This window comes from Aspergillus wentii (assembly GCF_001890725.1).
Source record: "Aspergillus wentii DTO 134E9 unplaced genomic scaffold ASPWEscaffold_1, whole genome shotgun sequence".
Taxonomy (NCBI): Eukaryota; Fungi; Ascomycota; class Eurotiomycetes; order Eurotiales; family Aspergillaceae; genus Aspergillus; species Aspergillus wentii.
This window is the reverse complement of record NW_024467832.1, coordinates 482,050-509,449: the sequence shown is the minus strand read 5'-3', so window position 1 is coordinate 509,449 and position 27,400 is coordinate 482,050. Positions and strand designations below refer to the sequence as shown.

General features: G+C 47.8%; 13 protein-coding genes across 13 annotated transcripts; 5 read left to right on the top strand and 8 right to left on the bottom strand.

Annotated features, from left to right (window-relative positions):
• Positions 1–1,179: 1,179 nt before the first annotated feature.
• Positions 1,180–4,047, top strand: ASPWEDRAFT_166277 (putative GTPase activating protein (Evi5); the record flags this gene model as incomplete). The annotated part of the gene is made up of 4 exons (XM_040829966.1): positions 1,180–1,575; positions 1,643–2,253; positions 2,309–2,665; positions 2,715–4,047. 4 exons carry the CDS (start codon positions 1,180–1,182, stop codon positions 4,045–4,047), a joined length of 2,697 nt encoding a protein of 898 aa, XP_040693868.1.
• Positions 4,048–4,811: 764 nt separating this feature from the next.
• Positions 4,812–5,414, bottom strand: ASPWEDRAFT_33514 (uncharacterized protein). Its single transcript, XM_040833804.1, has 3 exons — positions 5,314–5,414; positions 5,156–5,267; positions 4,812–5,103 (listed from the first exon to the last, which is right to left on the bottom strand). The coding sequence occupies exons 1-3, from the start codon at positions 5,365–5,367 to the stop codon at positions 4,916–4,918; spliced, it is 354 nt and encodes a 117-aa protein (XP_040693867.1). The 5' UTR covers positions 5,368–5,414; the 3' UTR covers positions 4,812–4,915.
• Positions 5,415–5,826: 412 nt separating this feature from the next.
• ASPWEDRAFT_166275 (NAD(P)-dependent alcohol dehydrogenase) lies at positions 5,827–7,075 on the bottom strand (the record flags this gene model as incomplete). The annotated part of the gene is made up of 4 exons (XM_040829965.1): positions 5,827–6,060; positions 6,112–6,670; positions 6,725–6,854; positions 6,910–7,075. 4 exons carry the CDS (start codon positions 7,073–7,075, stop codon positions 5,827–5,829), a joined length of 1,089 nt encoding a protein of 362 aa, XP_040693866.1.
• Positions 7,076–7,237: 162 nt separating this feature from the next.
• On the bottom strand, positions 7,238–8,070 carry ASPWEDRAFT_99315 (uncharacterized protein; the record flags this gene model as incomplete). Its single annotated transcript, XM_040839657.1, has 2 exons — positions 7,238–7,525; positions 7,579–8,070. 2 exons carry the CDS (start codon positions 8,068–8,070, stop codon positions 7,238–7,240), a joined length of 780 nt encoding a protein of 259 aa, XP_040693865.1.
• Positions 8,071–8,292: 222 nt separating this feature from the next.
• Positions 8,293–10,179, top strand: ASPWEDRAFT_55674 (uncharacterized protein; the record flags this gene model as incomplete). Its single annotated transcript, XM_040838244.1, has 5 exons — positions 8,293–8,437; positions 8,485–8,827; positions 8,881–9,048; positions 9,099–9,333; positions 9,385–10,179. The coding sequence occupies 5 exons, from the start codon at positions 8,293–8,295 to the stop codon at positions 10,006–10,008; spliced, it is 1,515 nt and encodes a 504-aa protein (XP_040693864.1). The 3' UTR covers positions 10,009–10,179.
• Positions 10,180–10,605: 426 nt separating this feature from the next.
• Positions 10,606–11,772, top strand: ASPWEDRAFT_122846 (SDR family oxidoreductase; the record flags this gene model as incomplete). Its single annotated transcript, XM_040829170.1, has 6 exons — positions 10,606–10,681; positions 10,730–10,788; positions 10,843–11,217; positions 11,266–11,463; positions 11,513–11,678; positions 11,734–11,772. 5 exons carry the CDS (start codon positions 10,606–10,608, stop codon positions 11,594–11,596), a joined length of 792 nt encoding a protein of 263 aa, XP_040693863.1. The 3' UTR covers positions 11,597–11,678; positions 11,734–11,772.
• On the bottom strand, positions 11,627–14,041 carry ASPWEDRAFT_166271 (Zn(II)2Cys6 transcription factor; the record flags this gene model as incomplete). The annotated part of the gene is made up of 5 exons (XM_040829964.1): positions 11,627–11,678; positions 11,734–12,506; positions 12,556–13,229; positions 13,273–13,891; positions 13,946–14,041. The coding sequence occupies 5 exons, from the start codon at positions 14,039–14,041 to the stop codon at positions 11,627–11,629; spliced, it is 2,214 nt and encodes a 737-aa protein (XP_040693862.1).
• A 1,964-nt stretch (positions 14,042–16,005) lies between these two features.
• Positions 16,006–17,567, top strand: ASPWEDRAFT_33504 (uncharacterized protein). Its single transcript, XM_040833803.1, has 4 exons — positions 16,006–16,024; positions 16,086–16,157; positions 16,208–16,285; positions 16,338–17,567. The coding sequence occupies exon 4, from the start codon at positions 16,478–16,480 to the stop codon at positions 17,213–17,215; it is 738 nt and encodes a 245-aa protein (XP_040693861.1). The 5' UTR covers positions 16,006–16,024; positions 16,086–16,157; positions 16,208–16,285; positions 16,338–16,477; the 3' UTR covers positions 17,216–17,567.
• Positions 17,568–17,642: 75 nt separating this feature from the next.
• On the bottom strand, positions 17,643–18,842 carry ASPWEDRAFT_63639 (uncharacterized protein; the record flags this gene model as incomplete). Its single annotated transcript, XM_040838706.1, has 2 exons — positions 18,720–18,842; positions 17,643–18,662 (listed from the first exon to the last, which is right to left on the bottom strand). The coding sequence occupies exons 1-2, from the start codon at positions 18,738–18,740 to the stop codon at positions 17,643–17,645; spliced, it is 1,041 nt and encodes a 346-aa protein (XP_040693860.1). The 5' UTR covers positions 18,741–18,842.
• A 1,869-nt stretch (positions 18,843–20,711) lies between these two features.
• On the bottom strand, positions 20,712–21,204 carry ASPWEDRAFT_166268 (PLAC8 family protein; the record flags this gene model as incomplete). Its single annotated transcript, XM_040829963.1, has 3 exons — positions 20,712–20,954; positions 21,005–21,096; positions 21,153–21,204. The coding sequence occupies 3 exons, from the start codon at positions 21,202–21,204 to the stop codon at positions 20,712–20,714; spliced, it is 387 nt and encodes a 128-aa protein (XP_040693859.1).
• A 660-nt stretch (positions 21,205–21,864) lies between these two features.
• ASPWEDRAFT_63638 (uncharacterized protein) lies at positions 21,865–23,336 on the top strand (the record flags this gene model as incomplete). Its single annotated transcript, XM_040838705.1, has 4 exons — positions 21,865–22,209; positions 22,263–22,484; positions 22,528–23,168; positions 23,218–23,336. The coding sequence occupies exons 1-4, from the start codon at positions 22,055–22,057 to the stop codon at positions 23,334–23,336; spliced, it is 1,137 nt and encodes a 378-aa protein (XP_040693858.1). The 5' UTR covers positions 21,865–22,054.
• A 183-nt stretch (positions 23,337–23,519) lies between these two features.
• Positions 23,520–24,812, bottom strand: ASPWEDRAFT_33497 (uncharacterized protein). The gene is made up of 2 exons (XM_040833802.1): positions 24,304–24,812; positions 23,520–24,247 (listed from the first exon to the last, which is right to left on the bottom strand). Exons 1-2 carry the CDS (start codon positions 24,575–24,577, stop codon positions 23,685–23,687), a joined length of 837 nt encoding a protein of 278 aa, XP_040693857.1. The 5' UTR covers positions 24,578–24,812; the 3' UTR covers positions 23,520–23,684.
• Positions 24,813–26,001: 1,189 nt separating this feature from the next.
• On the bottom strand, positions 26,002–26,998 carry ASPWEDRAFT_33496 (uncharacterized protein). The gene has a single exon (XM_040833801.1). It carries the CDS (start codon positions 26,851–26,853, stop codon positions 26,092–26,094), a length of 762 nt encoding a protein of 253 aa, XP_040693856.1. The 5' UTR covers positions 26,854–26,998; the 3' UTR covers positions 26,002–26,091.
• Positions 26,999–27,400: the final 402 nt, after the last annotated feature.

The following is a 27,400-nucleotide window of genomic DNA, read 5'->3' as shown; positions in this document are numbered from 1 at the left end:
AAATATTTATTCCAATGCCCAAGGATGAAAAAAGATAAAGCAGTATCTTTGCACTCAATGATTCAGCATGACTTTATATCTAGCGGCAAAGCACACCATTCACCCCACAGCACCATTGTCGCTTTTTCATGCTATTCTCTAAATCATTCAAGTTTCTCGAATAGCCCACTTTATCCCTCATAATATTTCTAGAATGTCTCCATAACCTCCATCCTACTGTCAAATAGACCTCACTGGTAAAGTAAAATGAGCCAATGATATTCCGATATTGGAAACACCAGCCAATCACAGCCAGCAAATTCTGTCCCCGCAATATCATTGAAACTTGTTACTAAACAGCAATAAATTACATCCAGGGGAATCACATTGCGAAATCAAATTACCAAAATATAATATCGACATGTTGATTTTGCTATATATAGTCGATTTTCCCTAACAGTCACATACAGACCTGCAGAGCTCGATTCACCCTACACCTAGAACTTCAAAGCGGCCGCCGTCAGACGGGAGCCATCTAAACGGTGTGGAGACTGAAAGGTTGACGATGGATCGACCGGTCCATCGGAGAGAAATGCTGGCTTTTCCATGGTTGGAACACAGGAAAAGGAGAGATGGGATTCCATGGATACAATATCAATACAACCCCAGGGCCAGAGCAACCCCAGACAGTGATAAATAATACTGTAAATTGTAATTGTTGCTGCTTGTAGAATATCCCCTGAGTCTGCGACAAGAAACGAAAGTCGATGGAAGCTGGAATTATTGAAAGCGATCGACGGGGCCAACGCGGGCGAGACCCGAGGGGAAAAATTACTGTACTGAGGAGAGAAAAGGGCGGCCCCTAAAAGTAATCTATCGCCGTCAGACTAGTAGGGAGACCTGACACACCGTCCTCTTTCTCCTCCTCCCACCATCTTTAGCTTTTGATCCTCAATTCATTTTTACTCCTCGACCGTTTCTATTGTCTCATCGATTCTAGAAATGCTGTCGTGGTTGGTCGCCCCTCGTTCGACTTTTGTGCTTTAATCCTCTTATCGTGCTGGTTTAGCCCCTCCGCCCTCGAATCTCATCCCACAATTCCTCACTCAGCCTGCCCCCAATTGTCATTCGACGAGGAGTTTTCCTCGAGGAAGGCTGCATTGATCGATCGACCATCTCGCATCCCTTCGCATATCGACCATGGACAGCTCCGAACAGCTCCCAGCTCGCGCCTTCAATGCGGACGCCCCAAACAATCATGTGCATACCGATTCGATGGTGACCGTTCCTTTGTCTGACATTCAATCCAATTCCGAACATACTCAGCCGGACTGGAGGAACCTCGACATCCCACAAACCCCTGTTGATTCTACCTCCCCTGAGGTGCTCGAGGATGAGAGTGAGGAGGAAATAAAGACTACACCAACGCGAGACGGGGCAAAACCAGAGGTCGAACAAGACTCCAGCGCCAATCCTACCAGATCTCGAAGCCACGATGGAAAGGGTCAGCGGAAATCTGGGGATCGTGATGTGGTTGACTGGGAAGAGTTGGATAAGACGGAGGAAAATGAACCACGTGGTGAGGGATCAGATGAGGTGCGTAACGAATAAATAGGGAGAAGCGGAAGGATTGATGAGAAAGGGCGATATTGACATTATTTAGTCGATGGCTCTCCTACTCGCTCGCCTGGAGCAGGAGAACAATGCGCTGGCCACGAATCCTAAGTCGGGATTATCGAACGTGACGGCTGCCCAGGTTCACCAGAGACAGTCCCGATCGCAGTCTCTGCACCACATCAGGCGATTGATCCACGATGACCCTCGATCATCCTTGCGATATTCACAACTGCCTACCCCACCGATGACCGAATTGGAATTCTGGGCAGCGCTGGTGGCCGATTACCCCCAAACAGCCCAGCGACTCCCGACCCTGACCTCGAACAAGATCCGTGGGGGTGTTCCACCTCCACTGCGAGGAGTAGTCTGGCCCAGCTTGTCTGGTGCCCGGGATGCGTCGCTCCTTGTCGAGTACCAGAGACTCTGTGGTGAGACTAGCCCGTATGAAGGTCTGATCGGGAAAGACATTGGTCGGAGTTTTCCCAATGTGGAGATGTTCCGAGACCCTCATGGTGAAGGGCAGCAGATGCTTGCCCGAGTCCTGAAGTGCTTCAGTCTTTACGATACCAAAATTGGCTACTGCCAAGGTCTAGGCTTTGTCGTTGGGCCCCTGTTGATGCACATGACGGATGCAGAAGCATTCTGCGTGCTTGTGCGGTAAGTTTTGCATTGTCTTGCTTATGCATAAGTGTGGCTGACATATTCTCCGCAGCCTGATGGAGCACTATGATCTACGAACTTGTTACCTGCCTGACCTTTCCGGTCTTCATCTTCGAGTTTATCAATTCCAGAACCTTCTTGCTCGTCACCGTCCTGCCCTATTTGCGCATTTGGAGGCACTGCACGTCGAGCCTGTATACGTGTCGCAATGGTTCCTTTCTTTCTTCGCCGTTGCGTGCCCTCTCCCGATTCTTCTTCGGATTTACGATGTCATCTTCTTGGAAGGCGCCTGCGAAACGTTGATGCGGGTTGCGCTCTCTCTCATGCAGCGAAATGAGAAGAGGCTCATGGCATGCGCGGAATTCGAGGATGTCATGCAGCTCTTGTTGTCAAGAAGCTTGTGGGATTCGTGAGTAAATCCCAACGTATATTGGAAAACCATAAACTGACCTGTTTAGGTATGCTTTGCATCCTGATGAAATGGTTAGAGAATTCGTCTCTTTGACTTCACTCGTGACTAAAGAGAGTCTTCAAACCCTGGAAGCCAGTTACAACCAGTCACAAGGCGTTCCGACAGGCATCACCTTCCCCCAGATGCAAGCCGCGACCGCTCGGTTTCTGGGCCGATTGTGGGCAGGCTCAAGCGCTCACAATTCCGTCAAGTCGCTTTCTCCCAATCCTAACCATGGCAGCATTCGCCGATCAGCATCCAAGCAGAGTATGACTTCCACGCTCAACTCGGTAGAGTCCACATCCGATGCCAGCACAGCCCCGACGGAACTTTCCACCGCGGACCCATCAAAACCACGCGCGAAGTCAGCTATGACCCATAACAAAGACCGGGATTTACACACGCAAATTGAAGATCTTTTGATGGCCCTGAGCGATTTGCAACGACAACATGCCGACCTCACTCGAGAGCTGCAACAAGAACGTGAAGAGCGCGAGGAAGATCAGGAGCTGGCAAAGTTATTGTTGAATCGTATCAAAGAAACCGAAGCAGATGATCCCCCGATGGAACTTATTAACAAAGCGGACGAGAGATTTACCGCTGTCGATTCTTCCAAGCGGGTGTCGATCAGTCAGACCAAATATCAACTTCGCGACGATCTAAACCGATGGAAGGAAATGCATGAAATAGAGTCTGGACGGTGCTTCGATCTGACTCGACGCATCGACGAGCATGAACAGGAAAACTCATCGTTGAGAGAACAAATCCGGGAGGCAAGAAGTCGGATTCAAGACGGATACCGGGACCGACAGCGACTGGAACGGACGATTCGAGAACTGCGCATGACAAGGTCGCCTAGCTCAGAGACCCCGCCGGAGACATTTGGATCCCCTACCAGCGAACCAGGCGAGGGCTACAGTCCGGGCGGCTTGCGGGAGCTGAAACTCGTGCGAAGCAATTCGACAAAGAGCACAAAGAGTACGAAGAGCACATTCAACAAACGTTCAAGCAGTCTTGGCCTCCAGACAGTATTGGCCACCGATGACCATAAGCCAGCAGCCGAAGAGACGTTACTTCTGGAACTGGTGAATGCGAAAACAGGCGAGGCTGTGGCCAAGCAAGAACTAGAAGAGGTCAAGGCGAAGCTAGATTCACTACGCAAACTGATCAGTGGTCAGCAATCACCACCTCGAACTGGGACGAGGACCGAAGCCCGCAACTCTTTCCTCGGTCCCTCTCCCTCAAGAACCGAATCCGTCAGTTCAGGAACAGGCGGATTCTTCAGTGGATGGGGCCGGCGTGCCCCATCAGCTAGCACTGAATACGTTGAGATCAAGTGAGCCTCATTGCACCTGTTTTTATATTACCTGCATCAAGATTTGTATAAACTGTTTTATCTAAGCCATTGCATTGGGGAAGGTATGGTGTTTTGACTTTGTATAACTGGCGATTGGTTTGGTTCATTACTAGTTGGATATATTGGGGATTCCAGTACATGATATCTGTTTGTTTATATAAGATGTACATATATTCCTGCCTGGGTATATTTCCAGGATGTTTGTCGGAAGCCGTTTTGCTGTATATTCTGGGAATGGGTCTAAATTGACAGATTATCCACATTCCACATGGCAAGTCTCTGGCTGGTTCTAGAACGAAAAACAAATTATTTCTGCCTTGTATATGTGGCAGACTTTGTCAGGCACCAAGGCTGGCATTCTGCTCTCAACCTCAACTTCACTCTTTTTCTCATAACTTCCTTCCACACAAACAGCGTACTAGAAATTTCTTGTCGTTAAGCTACCGTCTGTTACAGCAGCCACACTCCAGAGAAGAAGAGAGATGAACATGTCAAGTCCTATATTTTACGACATTTGAACTCACTAACAACTTCATCCGTAGGAATCTAACGAACCAGAATCACCGTGAAGATGGACCAAACCTAGCGTCGGAGAATGGAAACAACAATGCAATACTTGATAACCAGCTTTCCTGGACATGAACTCTCTTCCATGACTTCACCTGCGTTGAAAGATGCCCCAGATCGTATTTTACAGATAACCCAGACCCAGAACCAGCCGTGGTGGAATATATTCAAATTGCGCATCAAGCGTTGAATTATAATTCATATCTAATACTCGCAGGGGTATTCATCCCGAAGAACCCGACCCCTTCACGTTGACAATAACAATACAATACAATGCAATGCGTCTAATTCAAAACAGCCCACGCCTGGATCGCACCAGCCAGGGCCGTCGCGAACCCATTCGCCTTGACACCATTCTTAAAATACCAGCCTGAGCTAACCCAGACAATAGCCGTGATCAAGCCCGCAATGGCCTTGTTTACCGGCTCTTCCAGGAGTGCCGGATTCTGAGACCAGTTGTAGTTGATGAGGGCTATCCGTATTAGTAGGTGCATTTAATTTGAAATTGACTTGTATGGACTCACCCGTCATGATGAAGAATGCACTACCCTGGTACCAGCCTGCTCTGCTGCATGTCGAGGCAAGAGTAGGGAGTTTTTGGAATTGGGGGGTTGATTGCCATTCTTTGGCGGAGATCTGTGAATTGTTAGTTGGGGATGATGGATGGAGGTGGGGGACGTACGGTGTGGCCCAGGGAGACGAGGAGCCAGCTTGCTGCTGATATTTTAAGAGACATGATGGTATTAATTTACTAATGATGATGATGGAAACGTCAAGGTGGTTGATATGGAATGAAACGAAGAGAAGAGATGAAGTGCAGAAATGCCAAGACAAAGATACCTCGGCAGATAAAGTCATCACAAGGCATCAGTAAAATTGTTAAAAAGCAAGGGCCTTTACTCAACAGACGACATCAATCAAGTCTAAGAAGCATGAAAATTGAACAGGAATATCTGCCACAGCTAGTGTGACCTTCAGCTGCGGTTCAACCATCTTTTCCATCCGAACCAAACATTCATAGCATAACTTCGAGTTGTGAGGCAGCATGACATGAAACATAACCGACAGATGGGCAGCAGTCTTGACAGATGACTGGGATTCGATACTGGATACAGCCCGCAGTAAACGGCTATGGTTGGGCGTTTACCGAGTTAATGTGATGAGTTCACTATCTGATCATTTCCATATGAGCAGACTATTTGCATCCCTCAATGATGACCTTAATGACGCTCTCCTTGCCTTGCCTCACCAATTCAAACGCCTCTTCTGCTCTTTCGAACGTGTATCGATCCGTGATGAGTCGCTTAACGTCGATCTTTCCACTGGCGATCAAATCCACTGCAGTGGGATAGCAGCCGGTTGTATACCGGATTGATCCTCTGATGGTAAGGTCGCGAATACACGCTGTCGTGATGGGGAAGACGACATTCTACAGAGTCAGCTCATATCCTCAACGGGTATATAGATGGATGGGATGTACCTCCTTCCCCATGCCCGCCTGCACATAAACCCCTCCCTTCCTGGTCAAATGCACTCCAGTCTGGATACAAGCCTGCGCACCGGTAGCTTCAATAACCACATCCGGCCCTTCACCAAGTTCAAAAAACTCCTTGATCATCCTTGCCACCTTCTCACTCCACGCACTCTCCTCCACCCCCTCCTCTCTCGCCGGCGGATAGAAAACCCCATCCGCCCCGAAGGAGCTGGCAAACTCCAACCTCGACCTCGATATATCAACGCCCACCACCTTCTTCGCTGCATATGCCTTACTCACAGCCTGGCAGAGGAGCCCGATCGGCCCGCACCCGAAGACAACCACCGTTTGGTTGGGACGGACGTTGCCGACTTTGGTTATCTGCACGGCGACGGCGACGGGTTCCACCATGGCGCCTTCTTCGAGGTCGACGTGAGCTGGTAGCGGGTAGCAGTAGTCGGCCTGGGTGGTGTAGTATTTTGATAGAGTGCCATCGTGGGGAGGGGTCGCGGCGAAGACGGTGTCTGGGCAGAGGTTGTAGGAGCCTTGCCGGCAGTAGGTGCAGCTATCGATTATCAGCTATGTTCATATAGACAGACGAAGAGAGAGGGAGGAGTACTGTCGACATGGAACCCCGGGCTCAACAGCAACACGATCGCCCACGGTGAGATTCTTCACAGCCGATCCGACTTCAACGACTGTACCGGAACTTTCATGGCCGAGGACGATGGGCGATTCCAGCACGAAGTCTACCAATCAGTACACAAAAACAACCATAAAAAAGAATGTATAAAAGGGAGATACCCCCGATTCTCCCCCGCTGCCAGTAGTGCACATCACTACCGCAAATACCCGTTTGGGCGATGTGGATGCGTACATCCCAGGGGTCGGATAGAGGGGGGATGGGACGGTCTTCGAAGGAGACGTTCTTGATGGAGTGGAGGACGAAGGAGGGGTTTGATTTTGTCATTTTCTTTTTATCTTTTGCTTGAATGAATGAAGATGAGATGGTATTGAGAAGAAGAGGGACGATGTATAAATAAGAACCCCGCACGGACACAGTCGTCCGTCCATATACTACCTGTACTATAACCTCATATACTATAATACTCGCTCCGCTCGTATTATCTATCTATCTAGCAGTATACCCCCCATCAACCACAAAGTCAGCACCAGTCGTATACGAGCTTGCCTCACTCGCCAAATAAAGATACACACCCTTCAATTCTCTCGGATCCCCATCCCGCTTCAACGGAGTCAGCGAAAACCACTCCTCTTTCATCGCAGCGGGACAGTCCCCGCTGATCGCCGTGTCGATGTAGCCTGGACTGACACTGTTGACGCGTGCAAAGGACGCCCATTCCACGGCGAGGGACTTGGAGAGCTGGATTATGCCCGCTTTGCAGGCGTTGTAGCAGGCCTGTCGTTACTTAGTACACTGTATATAAGGTCGATGGATGGGAAAGGAGATACCTGCTGCTGGGGAACGTTGACAGCATGCCCCGACATGGACGCCGTGAAGATGAGATTCCCCTTTCCCTGTTTCCGGAAGATATCCCCCGCAACACGGGCACAGTAGTAAGCACCGGAAAAGTCGATGTCCACGACGCGATTCCAGTCCTCGAGACGATCGTCAAGACCCCCCGCTTTGGAGGGGACGCCCGCATTGGCGATCATGACGTCTACGTGTCCGAAATCAGCCACGACGGTGTTGATGGTGGACTGGACGGAGTTGAAGTCTTGCACGAAGCATTGGTATGCTTTGGCTTTGATGTTGAAGTCACTGGCTAGTGTTGCTGCTTGTTCGTGGGCGCTGGTGGAGCGATTGTACCAGAGGGCAATGTCGGCGCCGGCTTCTGCGAGGCCACGGGCGATCTGGTAGCCAATGCCTCCGGAGCCGCCGGTGATGATGACGGTCTTGCCGTGCATGTCGAGCATTTTGAAGATGCTGTCGGAGGGTGCCATTGTGTCTGATGATTCGGTAGTGAGTATTCTGATGATGATTTTATTCTGTTTAATTCAACTATTGTTATACAATTTATAGACAGGAACGGACGGGGAATCCGGGGCGGACAGAGTCTCCGCTGCGGACGGCATGTCCGATGCTGCAGAGTATATCATCTCCACTTCCCCATGGGGTAGACCCACCACTCTATTCTACCATCGACATTCTATACTCTACGCAGAATGAAAGACCAAGATATCGTCGGACAAGCATTGGCTTCAGTCCTCCCCCAGCACTGTCAATTCTGGTTTCGCATTCCTCATCTCCTCCAGCTGAATCTCATCCTCTTCATTCCCCTCCTTTCTTCCGCCGTAGCAGGATACGATGGTACCCATCTTACCCAGATAACCTCACCTCATCTAACGAGATGACAGGCTCCCTAATGAACGCCCTCCAATCCATCCCAGAATGGAAATCCTACTTCAACAATCCCACCGGCCAAGTCCTCGGCGTCGTCAACGCAGCCCAGTCCATCGGCAGCGTCATCTCTCTCCCTGCCATCGGTCTTCTCTCCGACCGAATCGGGCGACGATGGACGCTCTTTTCCGGCGCTGTAACTATCATCATTGCGTCGATTATCCAAGCTGCGGCGGTCAATTATGGGATGTTTGTCTTTTCGCGGGTCCTGGTTGGTATAGGCTCGATGCTGGTCGTGCAGCCTTCGCCTATGTTGATTACCGAATTGGCGTTTCCCACGCATAGGGGGAAGTATACCAGGTATGAAATCACTATTTTATCATCTATTTTTATACTGTATGTTGATGGAAAAGCGCCTTCTGGACAATGTACTATCTAGGCGCCATCGTCGCCTCATGGACAACATACGGGACGCAGAAACAACTCTCCTCGGACTGGACCTGGCGCGTTCCATCCATCGTGCAGGCCGGATTCCCAATCGTCCAAATTCTCTTCTTTTGGGCTGTTCCTGAATCTCCGCGGTACTAACCCATATGCCTACACCTATATTGACATAGTGCTAATAGTGTAGCTGGCTAATCGCAAACAACCGCCCAACCGAAGCAAAACACCTACTCGCAAAATACCACACGGCAGGCGATGAATCACATCCGTTGATCAGGTTTGAAATGGACGAGATCACACGCACAATCAGCATAGAGCAGTATGCAGCGCAGGAAACGAAATGGTCGAGTTTGGTTTCTACGCCGGGGAATCGAAAACGCACGTTTATTGCGGTTTGTGTGGGTTGTTTTGCGCAGTGGAATGTAAGCTACCTATCTATCTATTTACATGTTATATTTATGCTAATGGTGAAGGGCGTTGCTGTTGTATCCTACTATCTCACTCTCGTCCTCGACACAGTCGGCATACGCGATGCAGACACACAAACCCTCATCAACGGCCTCTTGCAAATTTTCAACCTCATCGCAGCAGGCAGTGCCGCAATGCTGGTCGACCGACTCGGCAGACGCACTCTCTTCCTCTGGTCCGCAATCGGCATGCTCATCTCCTTTATCATCTGGACAACCTGTTCTGCCCTCTTCGACAGCACCCAGGCATCCCCACTAGGAAGAACAGTCATCGCCTTTGTCTTTGTCTTCTACTTCCACTACGACATTGCATACTGTCCACTCCTTCTAGCCTATCCGACTGAGATCTTTCCCTATAGTATCCGCAGTAAAGGGCTAACGGTTGAATTAATGGGCGTGTACGGTTCGTTGATTGTGCTGGCGTTTGTGAATCCGATTGCGCTGGGGCGGATTGGATGGAAGTATTATATTTTCTTTTGCTGTTTTGATGTGCTTGTTTTGGGGGTGACGTGGTTCATGTTTCCCGAGACGAAGGGGTATTCATTGGAAGATATTAAGGTGGTTTTTGATGGCAAGCGACATGAAGAGGAAGACGGAAAAGATGGAGTTAGTGCTGAACATGTCGAGTAGATTGTATATGCAGTTGAAGATGGCTATTCATACAATTTGAAACCGGCTGCTGCCACAGAATTTCATGTACGCCTTGGTGACATTCTCCAAGTTCAACCCTGATTCACCCCATCCTTGGAACCAATCACGATTCTGCACGTCGCAAACGGTCCCAGAGATGTGTGGTTCGTCTTATCAACCCTCTCTAATGTAGTCATGGTTCCTGCGCCGCAAATCAATCTGCAAACCAAGGCGTTGGATTACTTCCTGGCTACCAATCTGCTGTTTCCGGGACGTCATATTTTTAAGCGCATGATCCGGTTGCGGGGGCAGACAAGAAGACTGGACTGGCTGTTCCGCGTGATTTTATTCTGACTGACAACATTCAAACCTGAGTCACTCTGCTATCTATCATCTGACAGCCAGATAGGAATAAACCACGTTCATTGATCGAGTGTTAGGATAGATGTAGACAATGATGTCATTCTATACTTCGGACATTCCCGTCCGAGCGGACAGAGGGGTCCGTCCGGAGATCATCCGATGCGGGGGCGGGGTTGCATACAAAAGGCAGACCAGACAGACAGACAAGACAATCAAGTATCTACAAATATCAAAATGGTCCTCTCTCAGCCAGAGAATAAACACGTCACCAAGGCTTTTGACCTTACGGGCAAGGTTGCTGCTGTTACGGGTATACACTACATCCTCATATACATTATTTTATATTAATGTGAACTAGGAGGCGCCCGTGGAATCGGACTAGAAGTTTCCAAGGCCTTTGCCGAAGCCGGTGCCAACGTATGCCCCATCATATACCTGCAGTACAGTATACAGTATGCTAAATGCAGAAAGGTCGCCCTAATCTATAACACCTCCTCCACAGCCAGCGCAACAGCCACCGAAATCGCCAGCGCAAACAACATCAAAGCAGCCGCGTACCAAGCCGACGTCGCCAACCAAGAAGCCATCGAAAAGACCATCCAGCAAATCGCGTCCGACTTTGGGCGGCTCGACATTGTCGTCGTCAACTCTGGTATCGTGTCCGCGATCGCCGCGGAGGATTACACAGCACAGCAATGGAGTGAGATTATGAAGGTGAATCTGGACGGGGCGTTTTATACGGCTCAGGCAGGGGCGCGGATATTCAAGGAACAAGGGTTTGGGAATGTGATTTTTACGGCGTCGGTTAGTGCGACGTTGGTTAATGTTCCTCAGAAGCAGGCTGCTGTATGTTTTCCTCCCTCTCACTGGATAGGTGGATGCTAAATCTGGCAGTATAACGCCTCCAAAGCCGGCGTCGTCCAGCTCGCAAAATGCCTCTCCGTCGAATGGGTCGACTTCTGCCGGGTGAACTGCATTTCCCCCGGTTTCATCGCGACGGATATCCTCGATATCCACCCGGCGGAGTGGAAAGAGAAGTGGTTTGATATGATTCCGGCTAAGCGGATGGCTCAGGCGTATGAGCTTAAGGGGGTACGTTATCCTTATTGCTTGAATAGATATATGTATGCTAACTTCTCAGGCTTATGTTTTCTGTGCGTCTGATGCGTCGAGCTATATGACCGGTGCGAATCTGGTTATTGATGGTGGGTATACACTTCCGTAGATATAGACTGGTAGATAGACTGTATAAATGCTATTCGAAACCTGGTAACTGGTTCATAAAGTCTAATATTGTTGATTCTTGTCTGTAATCGTGAGCAATGCATGTCCAGTCTATCAGAAACAGAGACAGCAACTTACAAAATCGAATCAACACCATCCAACTGCGCCATCTCTAGCGTCGGCCACATCAACGGATACAAATTCGCCAGTTGCGTCTGCGGCGACTCTTCCGTCGGATATCCCAATCCAGCATTTGGATCGAGATACGTTCCGCATAGTGATCGAATAACACCGAGACATCGCAGAGCCGTTGGATTCAGCGGCGCCATCGACTCGAGCACCTGCATAGCTTGGTATATCTGCTCACGCCATTGAACAGCAAGTACGCATCGTGGATCGTTTCGTAGACAGATAACCGGTATAAGAATAGCCTGGAAGAGAAAGTAGAGCCCGTACCAGCAGGCCATCATACTCTGACCTTTTTGTGTCCAGAATGCAGATATCAACTCCACGGATTCCCGTGCTGCGTCTAGACACCGCTGCACGGCTACTTCGACGTGGGGATCCTCTGTGACCAATTCCTGGCGGACCATGAGTCGGCCTACTAAGAAGGGGCGGTACATTAGGATTCGGAAATTGCGGTATCTCCAGCGCATTATCGCGTGGCAGAGTGTGAATTTGGGTGTTTGTGGAATGTTCTCTTTGAAGAAGGATGGTAGTTCGGTCAGCCAGTTCCCGATTAGGTGGTCGTCTAGCCCGATTAGCTCTGCAGCGGATGGGAATGGGGAGGAGATGATTCGGGAGTATATCTGGCTGGTGGCTTTGTGGAAGCTGGCTTGTGCTAGTAGGTGGGTGTAAACTGTTGTCTCGGCTGCTGGGGGTGGTTTTCGTTTTGTCCCTGCTGTGATGTCCTACACGAGTCAGTCAGAAGTCAATCACCACCATACGAAGGAAACTCACACTATCATGCACATTCATAGGCAACTCCACATCAACACCATCGTTCGGAAAATCCAGCGGCCGGGAGAACGTGATAATCCCCCCAATATCAAAAATATAAAGGCAGTAAAACACACGTCTCCTCATCTCAACATTCAACAAACCGCTCTCCCACGTGGGAAACTCTTTATGAAGCCCAGTCCCCATCGCAATCCGTCTCGCCAGCCCCATATAATTGTATCCCGAGTTCGGCTTATTTCTTTTCTGGAGGTAGTTTGAGATGAGACTTAGGGCTTGCACTAGGAGGATGTTGCCGGTTTCGAGGACGTCGATGGAGAGTCTGGATTTAGCAGCTTGGAAAAGGCCTAGATCCACGTCTGTGGGGTGTGTGGCTGTTGTGAATGCGCCTAACGCTGCGACTACGAAGAGTAGGACTTGCCATGCATTGTTTGAGGGTCTGGGGATTACCTCCATGAACTGGGCTCGGAATGTCGCCTCATGGATGAGAGGATAAGAGCAGTGGTAGAGACGGAAATATGCATCGATAAAGGGTTCGAGTTGTGATAGCGTCGTCAATGCGAACGACATACTATGTCCGGAATCCGTCCTCTCATCTTGCTCTGGGCCGTACGTGTCGACTCCATCAGTAGATCTTGCATGTGTCATTCGAAGTAACGCAGCACCAGACGCAACGCCTACACAGTTTAGCAATTATACCAAACTGTCTGTCCGACATACCGAGATATCCTCCTTCGTTAGACCGACTAGTCAAGCTAGCCATTCCATCCACGAATTTATCCCCGCTGGCCTTGCCTGTTCGCTCATCCCATTCGAAGCCACCAGAGGCTGGAGGTGTTTCCATGGAGAGACCCGAGGCATTGATCGACTGCATGTCTGGCTCTGATTGTCGGTTTTGCGGTGTATCGTAGGATGGCCTGGGCGAGGCCCGTGGAAGAGTACTTTGAACATCCTGTCTCGAAGCATTGGCCGGGCTAAACGTCATGGGCATCGTCTGTCCATGTGTTGGCTGCACCCCAGGTGACTGACCAGAAGCCAGCCCAACATCTGAAGTCCCAACATGTCCTGCCGGGCTCTCATGACTTACCCTCGACCCAGATAAAACAGTCCGAGGTCCTGACGGCATCCCCTGCAAATCCTGATTCAACGACACCGATTCTTCATTCCTCAATCCTCGCGCGCCAGACAAAACCTGCTCTAGCTGCGCCTTTGTCCGTGCAAGCTCCTCCTCCACCTCCGTCAAATATCTCCGCGTGAGCGGTGTCTTGGAATGTTTTTCGTAGATACATCTGCGATCATACTTGAGGCAAAGCAGACAAGCCGGTATGATGCGATTGCACTAGAAAACATTCAGCAATGCAATTAAAATCTGAAGCAAATGTGTGGCATCCACCTTTGACTTCCTCCTCCGACATTCCCTGCATGCTTGTTCTGCCGTCGGACGATTGGTGTCCGCCGAGGAGCGGAGATTATCCCGAGAATCAGACATGAGGCCGGATCCTGCTTAGGTGGATACGGTGAGATGCAGACAGCATTGCCGATTGAGCTGTCTATTTAGAAACAGTACGATCAGACAGAATTGATGGCTAAACGATGGATAAACGAAGTGTTTTGGACTGGAAACGAGAGATGCGGAGAACAGCCAGCCGATGACTAGCCTGAATGGGGTAATTCTGCCTGAGGTGTCAACAGCACCAATTCAATTCAGTTTTAAACTGGTGACGCGCGCTGATGCTCTGAAACAATGTAACCAAACAAGAAGGACGCGCATTTTGAAGTGGCATATTTGAGGATGCCTGATGTCCGGTGGTACAGATGGTTATAAGGGTAGGTGATGTTTGAATCTAGAGGATGAAGTCAGTATATGGTGACGGAATAGGGCTTGCGGTCCAAACAGTTTGTATAGAATTCCAAGAATAGTCAAAAATGGCTGAGAGAAAGGAGACTAAGGAGTAAAGTGTGTGCACTCAGTTGGGGGCATAGCCTGAGAGTTCCAATAGTTTTTGATGATAATTATCACCGGCTTCGGGCTTATACGATACTATCAACAATCAGGCAAAACCCTGACTATAAAGTATTGTGAACAGCCCTAGGAGTGAAGTGTGCACACTCAGACTCAGTTAGGCGCATGGCCAGAGAGTTTAAGAAAGGGTCAGAGGGTGAGAAGTGAAAAGGCTGTCCTGGTAGTGATCAAATTCAATGGGAAAATGGCCTATGTAAAAGAAAAGCACGGAGACAATTCATGTGCTGTCAACAGACAACCAGCACCACAGTTGATTGTAGTAATTTACTGTCCATGATCATAGAGGGCTATACCCTGTTATCTATTGCTAGATACATATAAGAAGGAAACGATGGTGAAGTGAAGAACATGCAGCGCGCCATATGAGTCTCTAAAGGTCACGTGACAACAAAGAGAGATGACGGCATCGCCGAATAGAATACGGGCGTAGCCCGCGACAATGATAATGAGTCGCCGGTGAATTACAATTCTGTTATATTGCGGCGAGAGGACGAGAGCGCAAAAAAGGCTTTTGCAAATTTGGGGATATGGCTTGCCGTACTACAGCCCACCTTCGCCACCCTGAGAGACACCACCATCATGAGCTCCCCGCTCATCGTCGTATTGTGGGTTAAGCATAGCCATGGTTGTGCATGAGAATCTCGAAGTCTAAGCCGCCAAGTTGCTATCTAGCAAAACCATCAAAATTGCTGTGAAAGTGCCAAAGTGTGAGGCGATCTTGACACGAAGCTCAATTTGCAGCGCTGGGACACGTATGGGTCGTCAACGCAAATAATCATAAATCAACTAGGAAGCATTTCCTCTCTCCCGGCGCATCAAAGGCGAAGAGTTGATCAACTCTTATTGACACTTACACCAGGGGAAAAAAAAAATGGAAGAGGGTGGTGAATCATTAGTTTTATTCAATCTTCTTATGTCGATGGGTAGTCGCTTTATACCACTTTCTCAACTCAATGACTGGCTTGCCGGTAAGCTAGATGCTCCTAGACAGGATCATGCACCTTCTCATGAAAGACCGTGAAGTATTCTGACTCTCTGAGCGTACCCCAGTACCTTTTTTCGTGCTCTCTTTTTGTATGGAGGTCTTGACTTACTCTACGGCTGGTGTAGCTGCGGTCGCGGCTGGGGCGCATATGAGTCGCACAACGCCTTCTTCAAAGTCCCTGAAGATTGGTCTGTTAGCCGCAACCATCCGCGGCTTTGTTAGTGTTGCCTTGAGAACAGTTCTGGTACTTTTCCAACCCAACCAGGCGAACAGGCAAGTGAAAGATCGTCGACTACAGATCGGGAAGTATTTAGTATCAGCTCCGATATGGGGATCCGACACCTTGATGTCAATGTGTATAGTTTGCCTTGAGTTCGCCGCCTTCATTGGGCTATATATGTTGGCCGGGATGGGGTTCGCTGCTGGTATTGCAGCGCTGGTCGCAGTCTTGGTGTTTGGGTTAGGTGAGTAGAGAGATGGCAAAAGAGGGTACTACTGCTGACAACGGTTGGGTCGGCACAACAGTCCCTAAAGCAATAATTCTCGCAGCGTTGCCGGCGGGGTTCTTTTTAACATTCATACAGTTGACGAAAACAGGTTGGCCATGCTTTACAGCCTAGTAAATTGTACTAACAATGATAATAAAGTTATAGCCATTCCGTTTATATCAATACCAAGCCATGCTATCGCTGCGATATTGTTTGCTCAAGTGGCGGAGAATCAAGGTAGGTGATTCCACAATATTGAAGTAAAATATGGATGGTAACCATACAGCAGGGTTGCATATATGTTCACTTGGAATCGCGGCAGGCGCTGGAGCCGTGTTTGCAGCAGCTCGAATCGCCTGTCTCCTGCCTCCAAGTATTCTATCGTTGCTCCTTATTGCGAAACCGGCAAAGGACATTTTCTTGCAGATAATGAAAGATGGGAGCTTTCCAAGTACAGTACCCCCTCAAAAAAACTTGGCATCGAGACTATATGGGAAAATCCCCAAACGGATGGAGAACATCATCTTTGGGCCAGCGTACAACGTGGAGCCGGAAGATATAGAATTAGCCCTTCAACATGAAATGGACGAGCTCAGCATGCACCTGGACATGGAACCAGTTTGGTTTTCTCGACCTCTAGGCCTCGACCAAGGAAAGCATTACGTCTTGGTAGTAAATAACCAAAAATATGAGCTCCGAAATCGACAACACGTTCGATATAATACAGATCCCATCAATTTTGAGGATTGCTCTGAAGAGGAATTGCCAGTTGGCCAGTCCTATGGACATACGTGGCGGCTTCGGAATACCAGAACTGATGCAGATACTGGTCTGTTCGATGTTCTGCTGATAGGATGGACGAACGCCACACACGAAGAGATTGATCGATTTTGCAAAGAGCTAATTGAAGGATGGAAATATCGCTTGGTCCTGAGAACAAAGAAAGGAGGCAATTGCCAGCACTTTATCCAAGCCATTGCTAATTCCATAATTCCGACAGAGTGTCGAGCTCTAGCTTGGTCATGGTTTCAGCATGGCTCCTACGGCCCATTGCAGAAGGCTCAATATGATAAAATGCGAGAAGATATCCTGGAATCTGGCAAGCGATTCATTCAGCTGCGATCGATTCTAGCCGTCAACCCGTTGCCGCTGGTTGGAGCTATGTAATGGTACTCGGTGGGATAATGTTCCTATTGTGATGGGATGAATTCAGATTATGAGCAATCTCGCGGAAAAGCAGTAAATTTGTGAATTCCGGTCTTCAATTCACCGTTTAATTTAACGCCTTGTGTAGATCACAGAGAGACAGAAGGCAAGACTACGTGACGTCAAGATCTATCTAATTAGACCTTACGACTTGTCCAAGTTTGCACCGAGATCTGGGACGAATTTAATCTACTGGAGGAGTGAGTGTTTGCAGTAAGAGGTATCCGCATTGCAGTAACGTAAACGATGAACGTTGAAAGCCAAGCCCCATGTAGAGAAATTAATCGAGAACTTCCTTAAAAATGAAATTATCAGAAACTCAAGCTGTTTTCCAATACTGACGTTTACTATAATTCCAAAGTCCCTTCCAGGAAAGCATTGACGGAACCTAGCCGCCATCCATCAGCTCCAACTGCCGGAATCTTTTCTTCTTGAATTTCCACGTGACATAGATATTACTGACAAGTTCAAGGAACCATATAAAAGCAACCAAACTAAGGAGGATGAGGGGTGCAAGAATAGAGAAAACCGTAAAACCATATGAGGCGTTCTGGAAGGACTTATTTCTACTAAGATTTTCTGTAGCAAGCCCAACTTGCATTGCTGTTAAGACTACCGCAATATAGACGGTGGCTGCGGCAATCGGGGCGAGGTAGTCCTGGAACAGCTCCGTATAGGTCTGATATGGGAATCTGTAGCCCCGCAGAATATACCCTAGACGAATGGCGTAGATTTTATTGAGACGAGACAACCTCAGTTCACCGAACCGGTATCGTCGGTTGATGTTTTTAAAGTCCTTTCGGGCCAGTACTTGCTCAATAAACTTGACCCATATCTCCCAGCTAATCTCCGTGGGAAGTAAATGACGGTGCTGGGCAATCTGGAAATCACTCTCGTACTGAATCAGTGCAGCGTACGAGAGTAAGAAGCCCATGGCACATTTATAAAGCTCCCTCCGTGGGCAAACATTCTGCTCCCTGCTAAGTCCCTCCGAGCAGCAAAGGTGGTCTTTCCAGAAGTTGTAGTTGAGCAAGTATCGAGGAATGGGTTTGAAATGCATTATGCGGGTCTTCTCCCACACAAGGTGCATATCCATCCTCTCGTCAACAACAATATTGCGGCAGATGGCTATCTGGTAATTCAAAGGCCTTGGTGGCATTGGTCTTCCTGCAAACCAAAGACAACTGTCGATTCTGTTGAGCCTTTCAACACCAAGGTCTCCCTGTAAGTAACCTGAAAGATCTCCAGTGGGGACTTTTACAATTTCATATCCTTCGCGATATGAGGCTGGGAGAAGTAGCTCAAAAGGCTGTTTGGTAATTGCTGCCTTATTTGCTGATGGCGCATCATTTGTCTTGGTGTTAAGGGTTTGGAAGACATCTTCATCAAATGGAGGATCAAGAGGAAGCTATGTAGACAAAGGGGGTTCAGGTACGATCCCTTTAAATGTAAATAGAGGACCTACTATGTGAAAATTGCTCGCCATAATTCGAACATCAGACTCCCGGACACCCGATAGTTTGTATTCAATAAGCAAGTGGCCGCAGTAAGGGTTGGTGTATCATGACGAGCTTCATTACAATGCCAGTTCTCCCGCTAATACTGAGGACAGAAAGCCCCAAAAGACGATAGAGAATTACATTTACAGTTATGTGAATCAGATCAAATCCCCAAGGGCCCGCTGTGGCTGACGCAATATCTCGTAACCCAGTATGAACAGCCTAGCACCACTCGCCGCGTGTTCCCCCCAGAGTTACAATCCTACCCTACCAGGGAGTCGGACCACTTAAACTTAATTCCCTGTCCAGTACTGATCTTGAGTAATGACATCAGTGGATATTGGAACATATTGAAAAGTAGTTGAACCGGCCAGAGGTCATTTATTTGTGTGTTAAAGATGGTTCAAAGGCGCTCGGTCTCTATTGATGCCATACCACAGGATTTCCTCCTTGTTCTTGGCTTTCAGTAGTTGCTGCTTTTATAAAGATTCTATTTTCTAGGTATTGTAATTCAGAGGAAGATTGGTTGTTATTATTCTGATCAGGAAACTCGAGGTTTTATATACACAAGAGGCAATAATAAACCTGAATCAATCTGGTTCCATACGGAACTTATTCCGATATTGAAGCTCTGTCGTGAACTCATCGAGCCTCAATCCACAACACTCGGAAATAAATTCGGCTTTAGTCCTTATTCTACTACTTTCATAGTCCATGGCGAAATCTCTTTATCCTCTGAAGGGGAAATATTGCCTTTTGATAAAGAACCTGAAGGCCTCAATTGGCTTACATATTTGCTAGGAAATTCTTACTAAAGCAGAGAAGGCATCGTCTTGCCCATCAGGTGGCTGGGATTCAATGTAAAATTCACAGTTCCCGTTGGCTTAAGTCTAATACGAAATGTGATCTCCAACCATGGAATTATTTACTATCATCACACCGCCACCCCTGGTTTGTTGGTAGAGGTGTCTCAACACAATTTCATACCAAACACGACCAAATCGCTAAGACTAAATCGCTAAAAGCTAGGGTGCTACACTGAGCTACAAGCATAGAACTAGAGCAGTATACAATGCTAGACAGGGTCTAGCGGGGAAGGTGTGTGGTCACCAAATGATATGCCTCACACTGCAAGACAGTCTCATGATGAAAGAATAATCTAGACATGCATCCTTCCAGTGTGCATTTATTCTAGAATGCTCTCCATTTGGCCTGGACTGTTCCTCAATCTTCTGCAAGATCAAGTCCTTTTGGTTCATGGAATCCATGACGTAGGATTATCTCATGTTTGAACTAGATTGTTCCATGTTTATCTTTATTGGTTATCAGTCTGTCTTCCCAATTCATGTGTCACGTATCCGAGCGATAACGACTCTGGGATGTCGTGGTCATCATGATCTGTGGGTGGCCTGATGTGTGTTTATCATTTGCAGAGTTTGTAAAACAAAAATCTTCTTGACATTTAACAGTCTTGTACATTGATCATGTGATGGGATCACATGATAGCCGTATTAAACTAAGCTTAATACGGTAACCGTTGGCTGTCGTCATAGGGTGATGACTAGTGTCAGCTACTATTACCATACGAGCTACTTATCATGTGATCAGGAAAATAAGGTCTGTATTTATATGAGAACGAGGGCGTATATATAGCTAATCTGAAGCCCTAAAACTAGTCTCAATGCATTAAATAAAGCAGTACTTTTATGAGCGATATTCATATCCCTGGTAGAGAGAGAATTCGCTGAATATTGAAGCTATTTGGAGATGAAAACCGCTGTATACCATGGATCGGTCGAATACTGGCAGAATAGCGGATAATCGCTATTCCAACGGAATCGGCGATAGCGGTAATTTCGTCAACATATGTTCGTTTCAGGGCACAAGGCAAATCATATTCTCATATCTATAAATATACAGAAGAAAAACCAAAGGAAAGAAAACCAAAAATCAATCAATCAAGAACGAGGCGCATACGACATCCCCCCAACGGACTTATACTGCTGCGTCACCTGGGGCGTATTCCTCACAAGACTCTCCCTCTCGGCCTGCATCAACACATTAGTGTGGCAGCACATTGAGCCCCAAAAGTCGCCGCAACAGCCTCCTTTGATGTTGTATTGTTTTCGGATACTCCTTCGTTCCAGACAGAGGCAGAGGGAGTGGAGACCGATTGAGCAGCAGAAGGCGAAGCCCATGCACTGTCATTGTCAGTTTCAATTTGGTAAAGCTGGGTTAAAGAGAGGATTACCTGTCCATTGCAGCTGCTGGGATCTTGCACGCCGTTGTTTCGCTCGTGGGTTCGGCCAAAGACCATACAGGGGCAGCAGCATGACTCGCAGCCTATGATTGTTAGAGGATTTCATTCAGAATCAGCTGTTCAATAGGTAGTAACATACAGAGACCGCAAGATGAGCATGACCAGAATCCATTGTGCCACTCTTCAGACATTTTGATAAGGAAGCTTATATAGTAGAATATGGTAGAATATCGGTAGAAATAGAGGTAAAGCAGAGGCAGACAGATAGAATGTTAATGAAATCAAAGGAAGTTTCCTCGCGGAGTTGGCCACAATTTAATAGCTCACTCACACTCTTAAATATCAGACCAGCTCATCTATTATATCATCCCAGGTGTTTCAGAAATAACGGCGCAGTGAGAATCTCATTTTTGGGCTGAGTTTCATGTGATTATAGCCCGATGGGGAAATAATCGGACCCCAATTTCAGGGTCTATGCAACTAGGTACATGTACAGCCTGATATTATTTGATGTATTTATTATACTGCTAATATTAACTTTTATTTAGATTTATGGTTGTAACTCAATGCTTAAAACTTCCAGTCAATCAGAGGCAGATACAATTATCCCACACTACGAGGGTCAGACAGTACTAATACAGCCCTGTAAGCTGACTTGGCCCCAACAATATACAAACAAGGCCAATCATTCTCGGCCCGATTTAAGCCCCAATCCCACTTAATCTACACTAATGTTGAAACCAGATCTAAAATCTGTTAAGCGAGCCTTGGGCCATTATTAGAAACAAGACCCCTGCCTTACGCGCTGATCGGCGCTGCGGCAACGCTGCGGCAGCAAAACAACAACAATGAACGGAACAGCGTACAACAAACATGATCTGGCGCTAATATGGATGTCATGGTTGGTATCTAATATTAAGCATACTGATTGTCAATGTCGTTTATTCTCTTGTTTGTTTCGGAATCAGACGGCGGCTATTCAGCTACTTTATAAAAGACAACATAGACAACATAGACGGATAAACAGATAACTAAATCGAAATGAACAAACTCAACCTCCTCAGTCTCGATGGCGGGGGCATTCGCGGAATCTCAACACTCCACATTCTCAAGCAGATCCTAGAAAGTGTCGATCGCGATAAGCCACCCAAACCATGCGAGTATTTTGATATGATTGGGGGGAGTGGATCGGGAGGGTATGCTATGCACTGCCATTTAATATAATAGTACTAATATTGCTACTTGCTAGGGTAATTGCACTCCTCCTAGGGCGGCTTAGACTAGGCATTGATGAGTGTATTGGTGTATATCGCAGACTGATGGAGGTGTTCAGACGGAGGGAAAGCTTGTTTGGTCTTCGAAGACCAAAATATAGCAGTAAGAAGCTTGAGCAGGATCTCAAGGTTATACTGCTTGAGATTGGGTATCATGAGGATATGCTGCTTCATGATCTTGATACTTCGTGCAGGGTGTATGTCTATCAACCCTCTATCTGATCTATACTGACTGTATAGACTCACCTGCATCACCGATAAAACCACCAGAAAAGCAATGCTTCTAACTACCTATACTAATCAACGCAACCCTGTCCGACTCCTCGACGCCCTCCAAGCAAACATATCCCATCCATCTCTCTTCCCCAGCTCACATAATGCCCTTCCCCTCATTCCCAGCGAAGAAACCACCAATCCCACCCACCTCCTCTACACAGAAGCCGCCAATATCTTTCCCTCCTTAAAAACCAACCTAAACTGCCTCATCTCCATCGGAACCGGCGTCCCATCCACAACAACGAAACCAAATTCAAAATCCTCCAAACAAAATGCAAACCATGCAATGTCAATAAACGCAGAAGCAACCGCCGAAGGCTTTATCCGCCAATACACCGAACTAGATGACGAAAACCGATATTTCAGATTCAGCGTACCGAATGGCATTGCAGAGATTGGTCTAGACAAGGTCGATGAGATGGGCTGTGTTGTACACGCGACAAGGGACTACATGGGGCGGGAACTCGTGCATAAGTATTTCTTACGATGTGCTGATGCATTAAGGAAGAGGGAAGATACTGGCGACGGCGATGCTATATTGCCCAGTGAGACATTCTCACCTGCTACAGTGTATCCGGTATTTTCGCAGTGGATAAACCATGAGAGTAAGTTGATATACCTATCCACGTATGGAAGTAGTAATTAACAGATTAGATACAAAACTCGACACGATTGTAGAAGATCAAAGCGATTCGCCTGCAGATGCTCAGGCCGAGCCTCCATCTGAAAACAGGCATAGATCAATTATCCGGAGATATTTCTGGCGCTTCTGATACAAACTGTTTCATATTATTAAGCTGTCTCAGGTACAGCTGGTCTGTTCATTCAAGCTTTTATAATGCTGCCTATAGGCTGTGGTCAGCTTGGTCAGCCCTATAGCCTAGTGCTTATATTGTATGACTGTGGCTGAGCTGCAGGAATCTGATATCAGACGGGACATTGGGTTTAATCTGCATTACTTTATTCAGAGACATTACATGCATAATGCCGATTAGGGTAGTTATTAGAGCATTTTATATACTAGCATATTAATCCATTATATAACAAGAAATAGAAGAGGTCATGGGGATATCAAGATAGTTTTAACACAAAGCAACAAAAACAAAGGTTTAAAATCATAATCAGCGGTGATTGCCGAGTTCCTGTGCCTGGGGCACATATCCCTGAGGATAACCCTGCGGAGCATAGCCCTGCGGAACAGGAGCCTGGGGCGCCAATTCCTGCGCATTACTGCCGAGAGTAGCGTACTTGGCTGCCGGGCCCATGTCGTACTGCTGGCCCGGGATTGCGGCCATGCCCTGCGGCGAGTTGAGGAGGAGGTATCGCTTCCTGCGTTCCCAGAGGGCCCATGTAATGGCCGTGATGGCGAGGACGCCGAGAGGAACGCCGACACCGGCACCGATGGCGACGTTGTTGTTGCTGCTGCTTCTGGATGAGCCGGAGTCGGCGCCGGAGCTGCTGTTGGCGGAGGAGGACGAGGTGCTTAGGGGAGATTGGTATGCGGAGCTGGCGAGGACGGCCTTGTTGGGGACGACGGTGGCCGATGGGACTGTGAAGGGGTCGTGGTTTTCGACGCAGCCCACGCCATCTGAGTTTTCGACGATCGCGCTGGCGCAGTATAGAGCGACGGAACCGTTATTGCTAATCATGGGCAGCGAGCATCCTCCGCCCAACAGACTCGGCACTGTACACGTTAGAATCAATTGAAGTAGTCAATGGTGATGTGATTTGGGCACTTACAGAACGAGCATGGATCTTTACACGTCGAATCCGCCCCCCAGTTCTTATCACTGCAGCTAGCCCGCGCCATCACGAATGGCTGGGCAATACCCATGCAGTAACCATTGCTGAGGCAGATGTCGGTCTTGCCGCAGCAGTGAGAGCCGCCGCTGCTATCGTAACACGGCACGTCGCCCTTCGCTTCGGTCACTTTATCGGGGAACCAGCATTTCGTGTCTGCGGCGATGGTGAGCGATGCCGAGAGGACGAGCGAGAAGAGGTGAGTCGTTCGCATGGTGAGATGGATATGATATGCTGGACGATGTTGATGGAGAGGAGACGGAGAAAAGGCTGCGCGAGACGTTGGCTTTGACTGCTGGCGACTGGGCTAGCCCAGCACAGTCAGGCCTCCCGTTAGGCTCACTGGCCTCAGCCTCTGCATTTGACAAATTCGCCAGAATCCATCTTAATCGGCTGTGTTTCCGCTATTGGGATGGCAGGCCAATCAGCAGGCCAGGGCTCATCTGAAGGATTGGCCCCACTGGCATAGGCTAATCACAGTGTTTGGCCCCCACCGCGTGGTGTTGTTGCCAGCCTTGTTTGCAAGAGGAGCAGAAGCGGCAGCTGGGAGCCTGAGACAGTTGCGGTGGTTAAGCATTTACATGGGCGATATAAGTGGATAGAGTAGACAGAGTGTATATACTATATGACAGTTTGTTGGCTTCAGGAACAAACTCAGATCGACCTGATAGCCACCCCTTTTGGTGATCACCTCGAGCCCATTTCCACCCTCATTCTGATTGGCTGCTCGGGCGTGGCTTTTCAGGGTCCGTCCGCCAAGTCACGTGGATTTTCTTCCAATTTAGCCAATTGCACTCGCCCATGAATTGTGATTGACATCCTATCAACTAATTAAGCGATCATTTCTGTACATGTCTGGCGTCCTTAAATTCTTAAATTTAGAAACGAGGCTCAACGGTCGCGTCTGGTCCAGGTTGATCTAGCCAGGATCGGACTTATGGGTTCAAAAATTGGATATCCGATATCCACCATTATGCCCGACTGCTGTACCTCGATTTTATGCACCCCTGATTACAGCATACAGGATACATGTACAATAGTTGTTTCTTATCAGCGAATGCTGATGATATTCTGCTCGCTGTGGCTACCAACTTGGTCTTCAATCGCTAAGCTATATATTTAGTGTTTCCAAGCTCATCGCTATAGCATGTTTAATAGAAATGCCATCTTACTTCACTTCATGCACTGAGATAGAATCTCAGCAGCCCTATGGATGGTAAATGTAAGGTTGCCCTTCCACACTATATCGCGGAAGCAATTACTATTATTTACTTCAGACATAGAACTTATAGCACTTAATCAAACCTTAACAACTGTACTATTACCGTACGAGCTACTAATCATGTGATCAAGAGAATAAGGTCTGATTCTATATCTATGAGAACGAGGGCGTATATATATATCCAATACGAAGCCCCGAAACTAGTCTAAATGCAGTAACTAAAGCAGTACTTTTATAAGCGATATTCATCGTCAGGGTTGTTTACATCTCTGGTACTATGGATTCTTTTGTGGAAGCTCAGACACTCTATTTACTGATTATAACTATCATGTTATAGGATATAATATCTGAGAAAATAGACCTCCACATATTTCAATAACGGATCTGTTCGCACCCTCATAGACTGCTTGAACGTGAATAAAAAAAAAAAAAATGAATAGCTTCATTGTCACACCTGCTCCTGACTAAGATGGCTCACGTACTGTCGTAGATAGGGGCAAGACTCATTAGATATCTGTTGCGAGTTTGGCACGGTTGGCTGTCACAACAATATCGTAAAGTGTCATTACCTGGTCCGCAGGGAGTTCGTCGCCTGTTTTGCGTGCTGCAATGGCATGTCTGACAATGTCTGGACAGCCCTGTTGTTGTATGGCCCATCTGGCCCCGTCCAATTTAGAAGAGAATTCGCCCGTGACGATGAATCGCCAGCCTCTACAAGCGTTGAGAACGCTGTTGGCCGAGTTTACTTCGTTTGCTTGATGCCAATCGAGCGAATTCGCGATTGCTTCCAAAACCCAGCGTCGAGGGATAGCGCCGAAAGCGTCGGTTGTATCAGGACCGTACAGGTTACGGCCAAGTTCACGTCCCATAGCAATATCGAGCAAAAACCAGTGGCTTGACTCGTTAGCGGGATCAAGGCTGATATGATCCGGCTGGTGAAGTCCTGTGTTCAAATTAAGTTCGAAACGAGGGTGACGGCTGGCCGGATACACAGCGCTTTGAGTATAGACCACAAACTCGAGTTTTGTGGCCGGGCAAGGCAAGGCAGCCTGGTTCAAGCGGCGTATGACGGCCTGCTTCTCAGCGGTGTCAAGCTGATCCTTCACTATAGCCTGTACGTCAAGGTCGCTGAGGCCAGGCTCGTAGGCGTCATAACTCGCAGAACCAAGTAGATATACCCCGACAAGCTGGTCTTTCAGGTAAACCGTGAGTCGCTTGACCAGTTCCGCAAGGTAAGCTTCCACCTCTTCTGGCAGGGTATTGTCCATTGCTGTCTTTATTCTGGGTTATCGTTGCCAGACCTTTTGAATATGGCAGGGCAGGGCAATGTGGAGGTGTAGCGGGTAATATGATTTGGCCGGCGGGTGTGAAATTGAGTGAGTTGCATTTGATAAAAGCTCATACCGGAATCCCTATATAATTTGACAGTCATCGTACTTTTTTGCCGTACGTTTTATGTTCCGCCTTTTTTTTCTGCCTACTTGATTACAATTGCGCCTCCAACGGGTGGCCGTCAGCAAGATACATATGCGGGGTATTAACTTCAATTGCTGTCTCACCGAAATCCCCACAAAACTCCTTTGCATATTGATGACGACAATTTGGCTAGAACCAGTCTGAACTTGGGAAATTGTACTGCGAAGAGATTGCTGATGCATAGTTTTGGTTGGCACAACCTTCGTAATTGAGTACTAGTAGTATCTTCACTTGTGAATTGTCCCCACATTCCCGTATCTTATAGCCACTTATGGAGTCTCCGCATCTTAGCAAGCATCAATTATTTGATACCACCGTTTTCACTCCCTAAAACCTGAA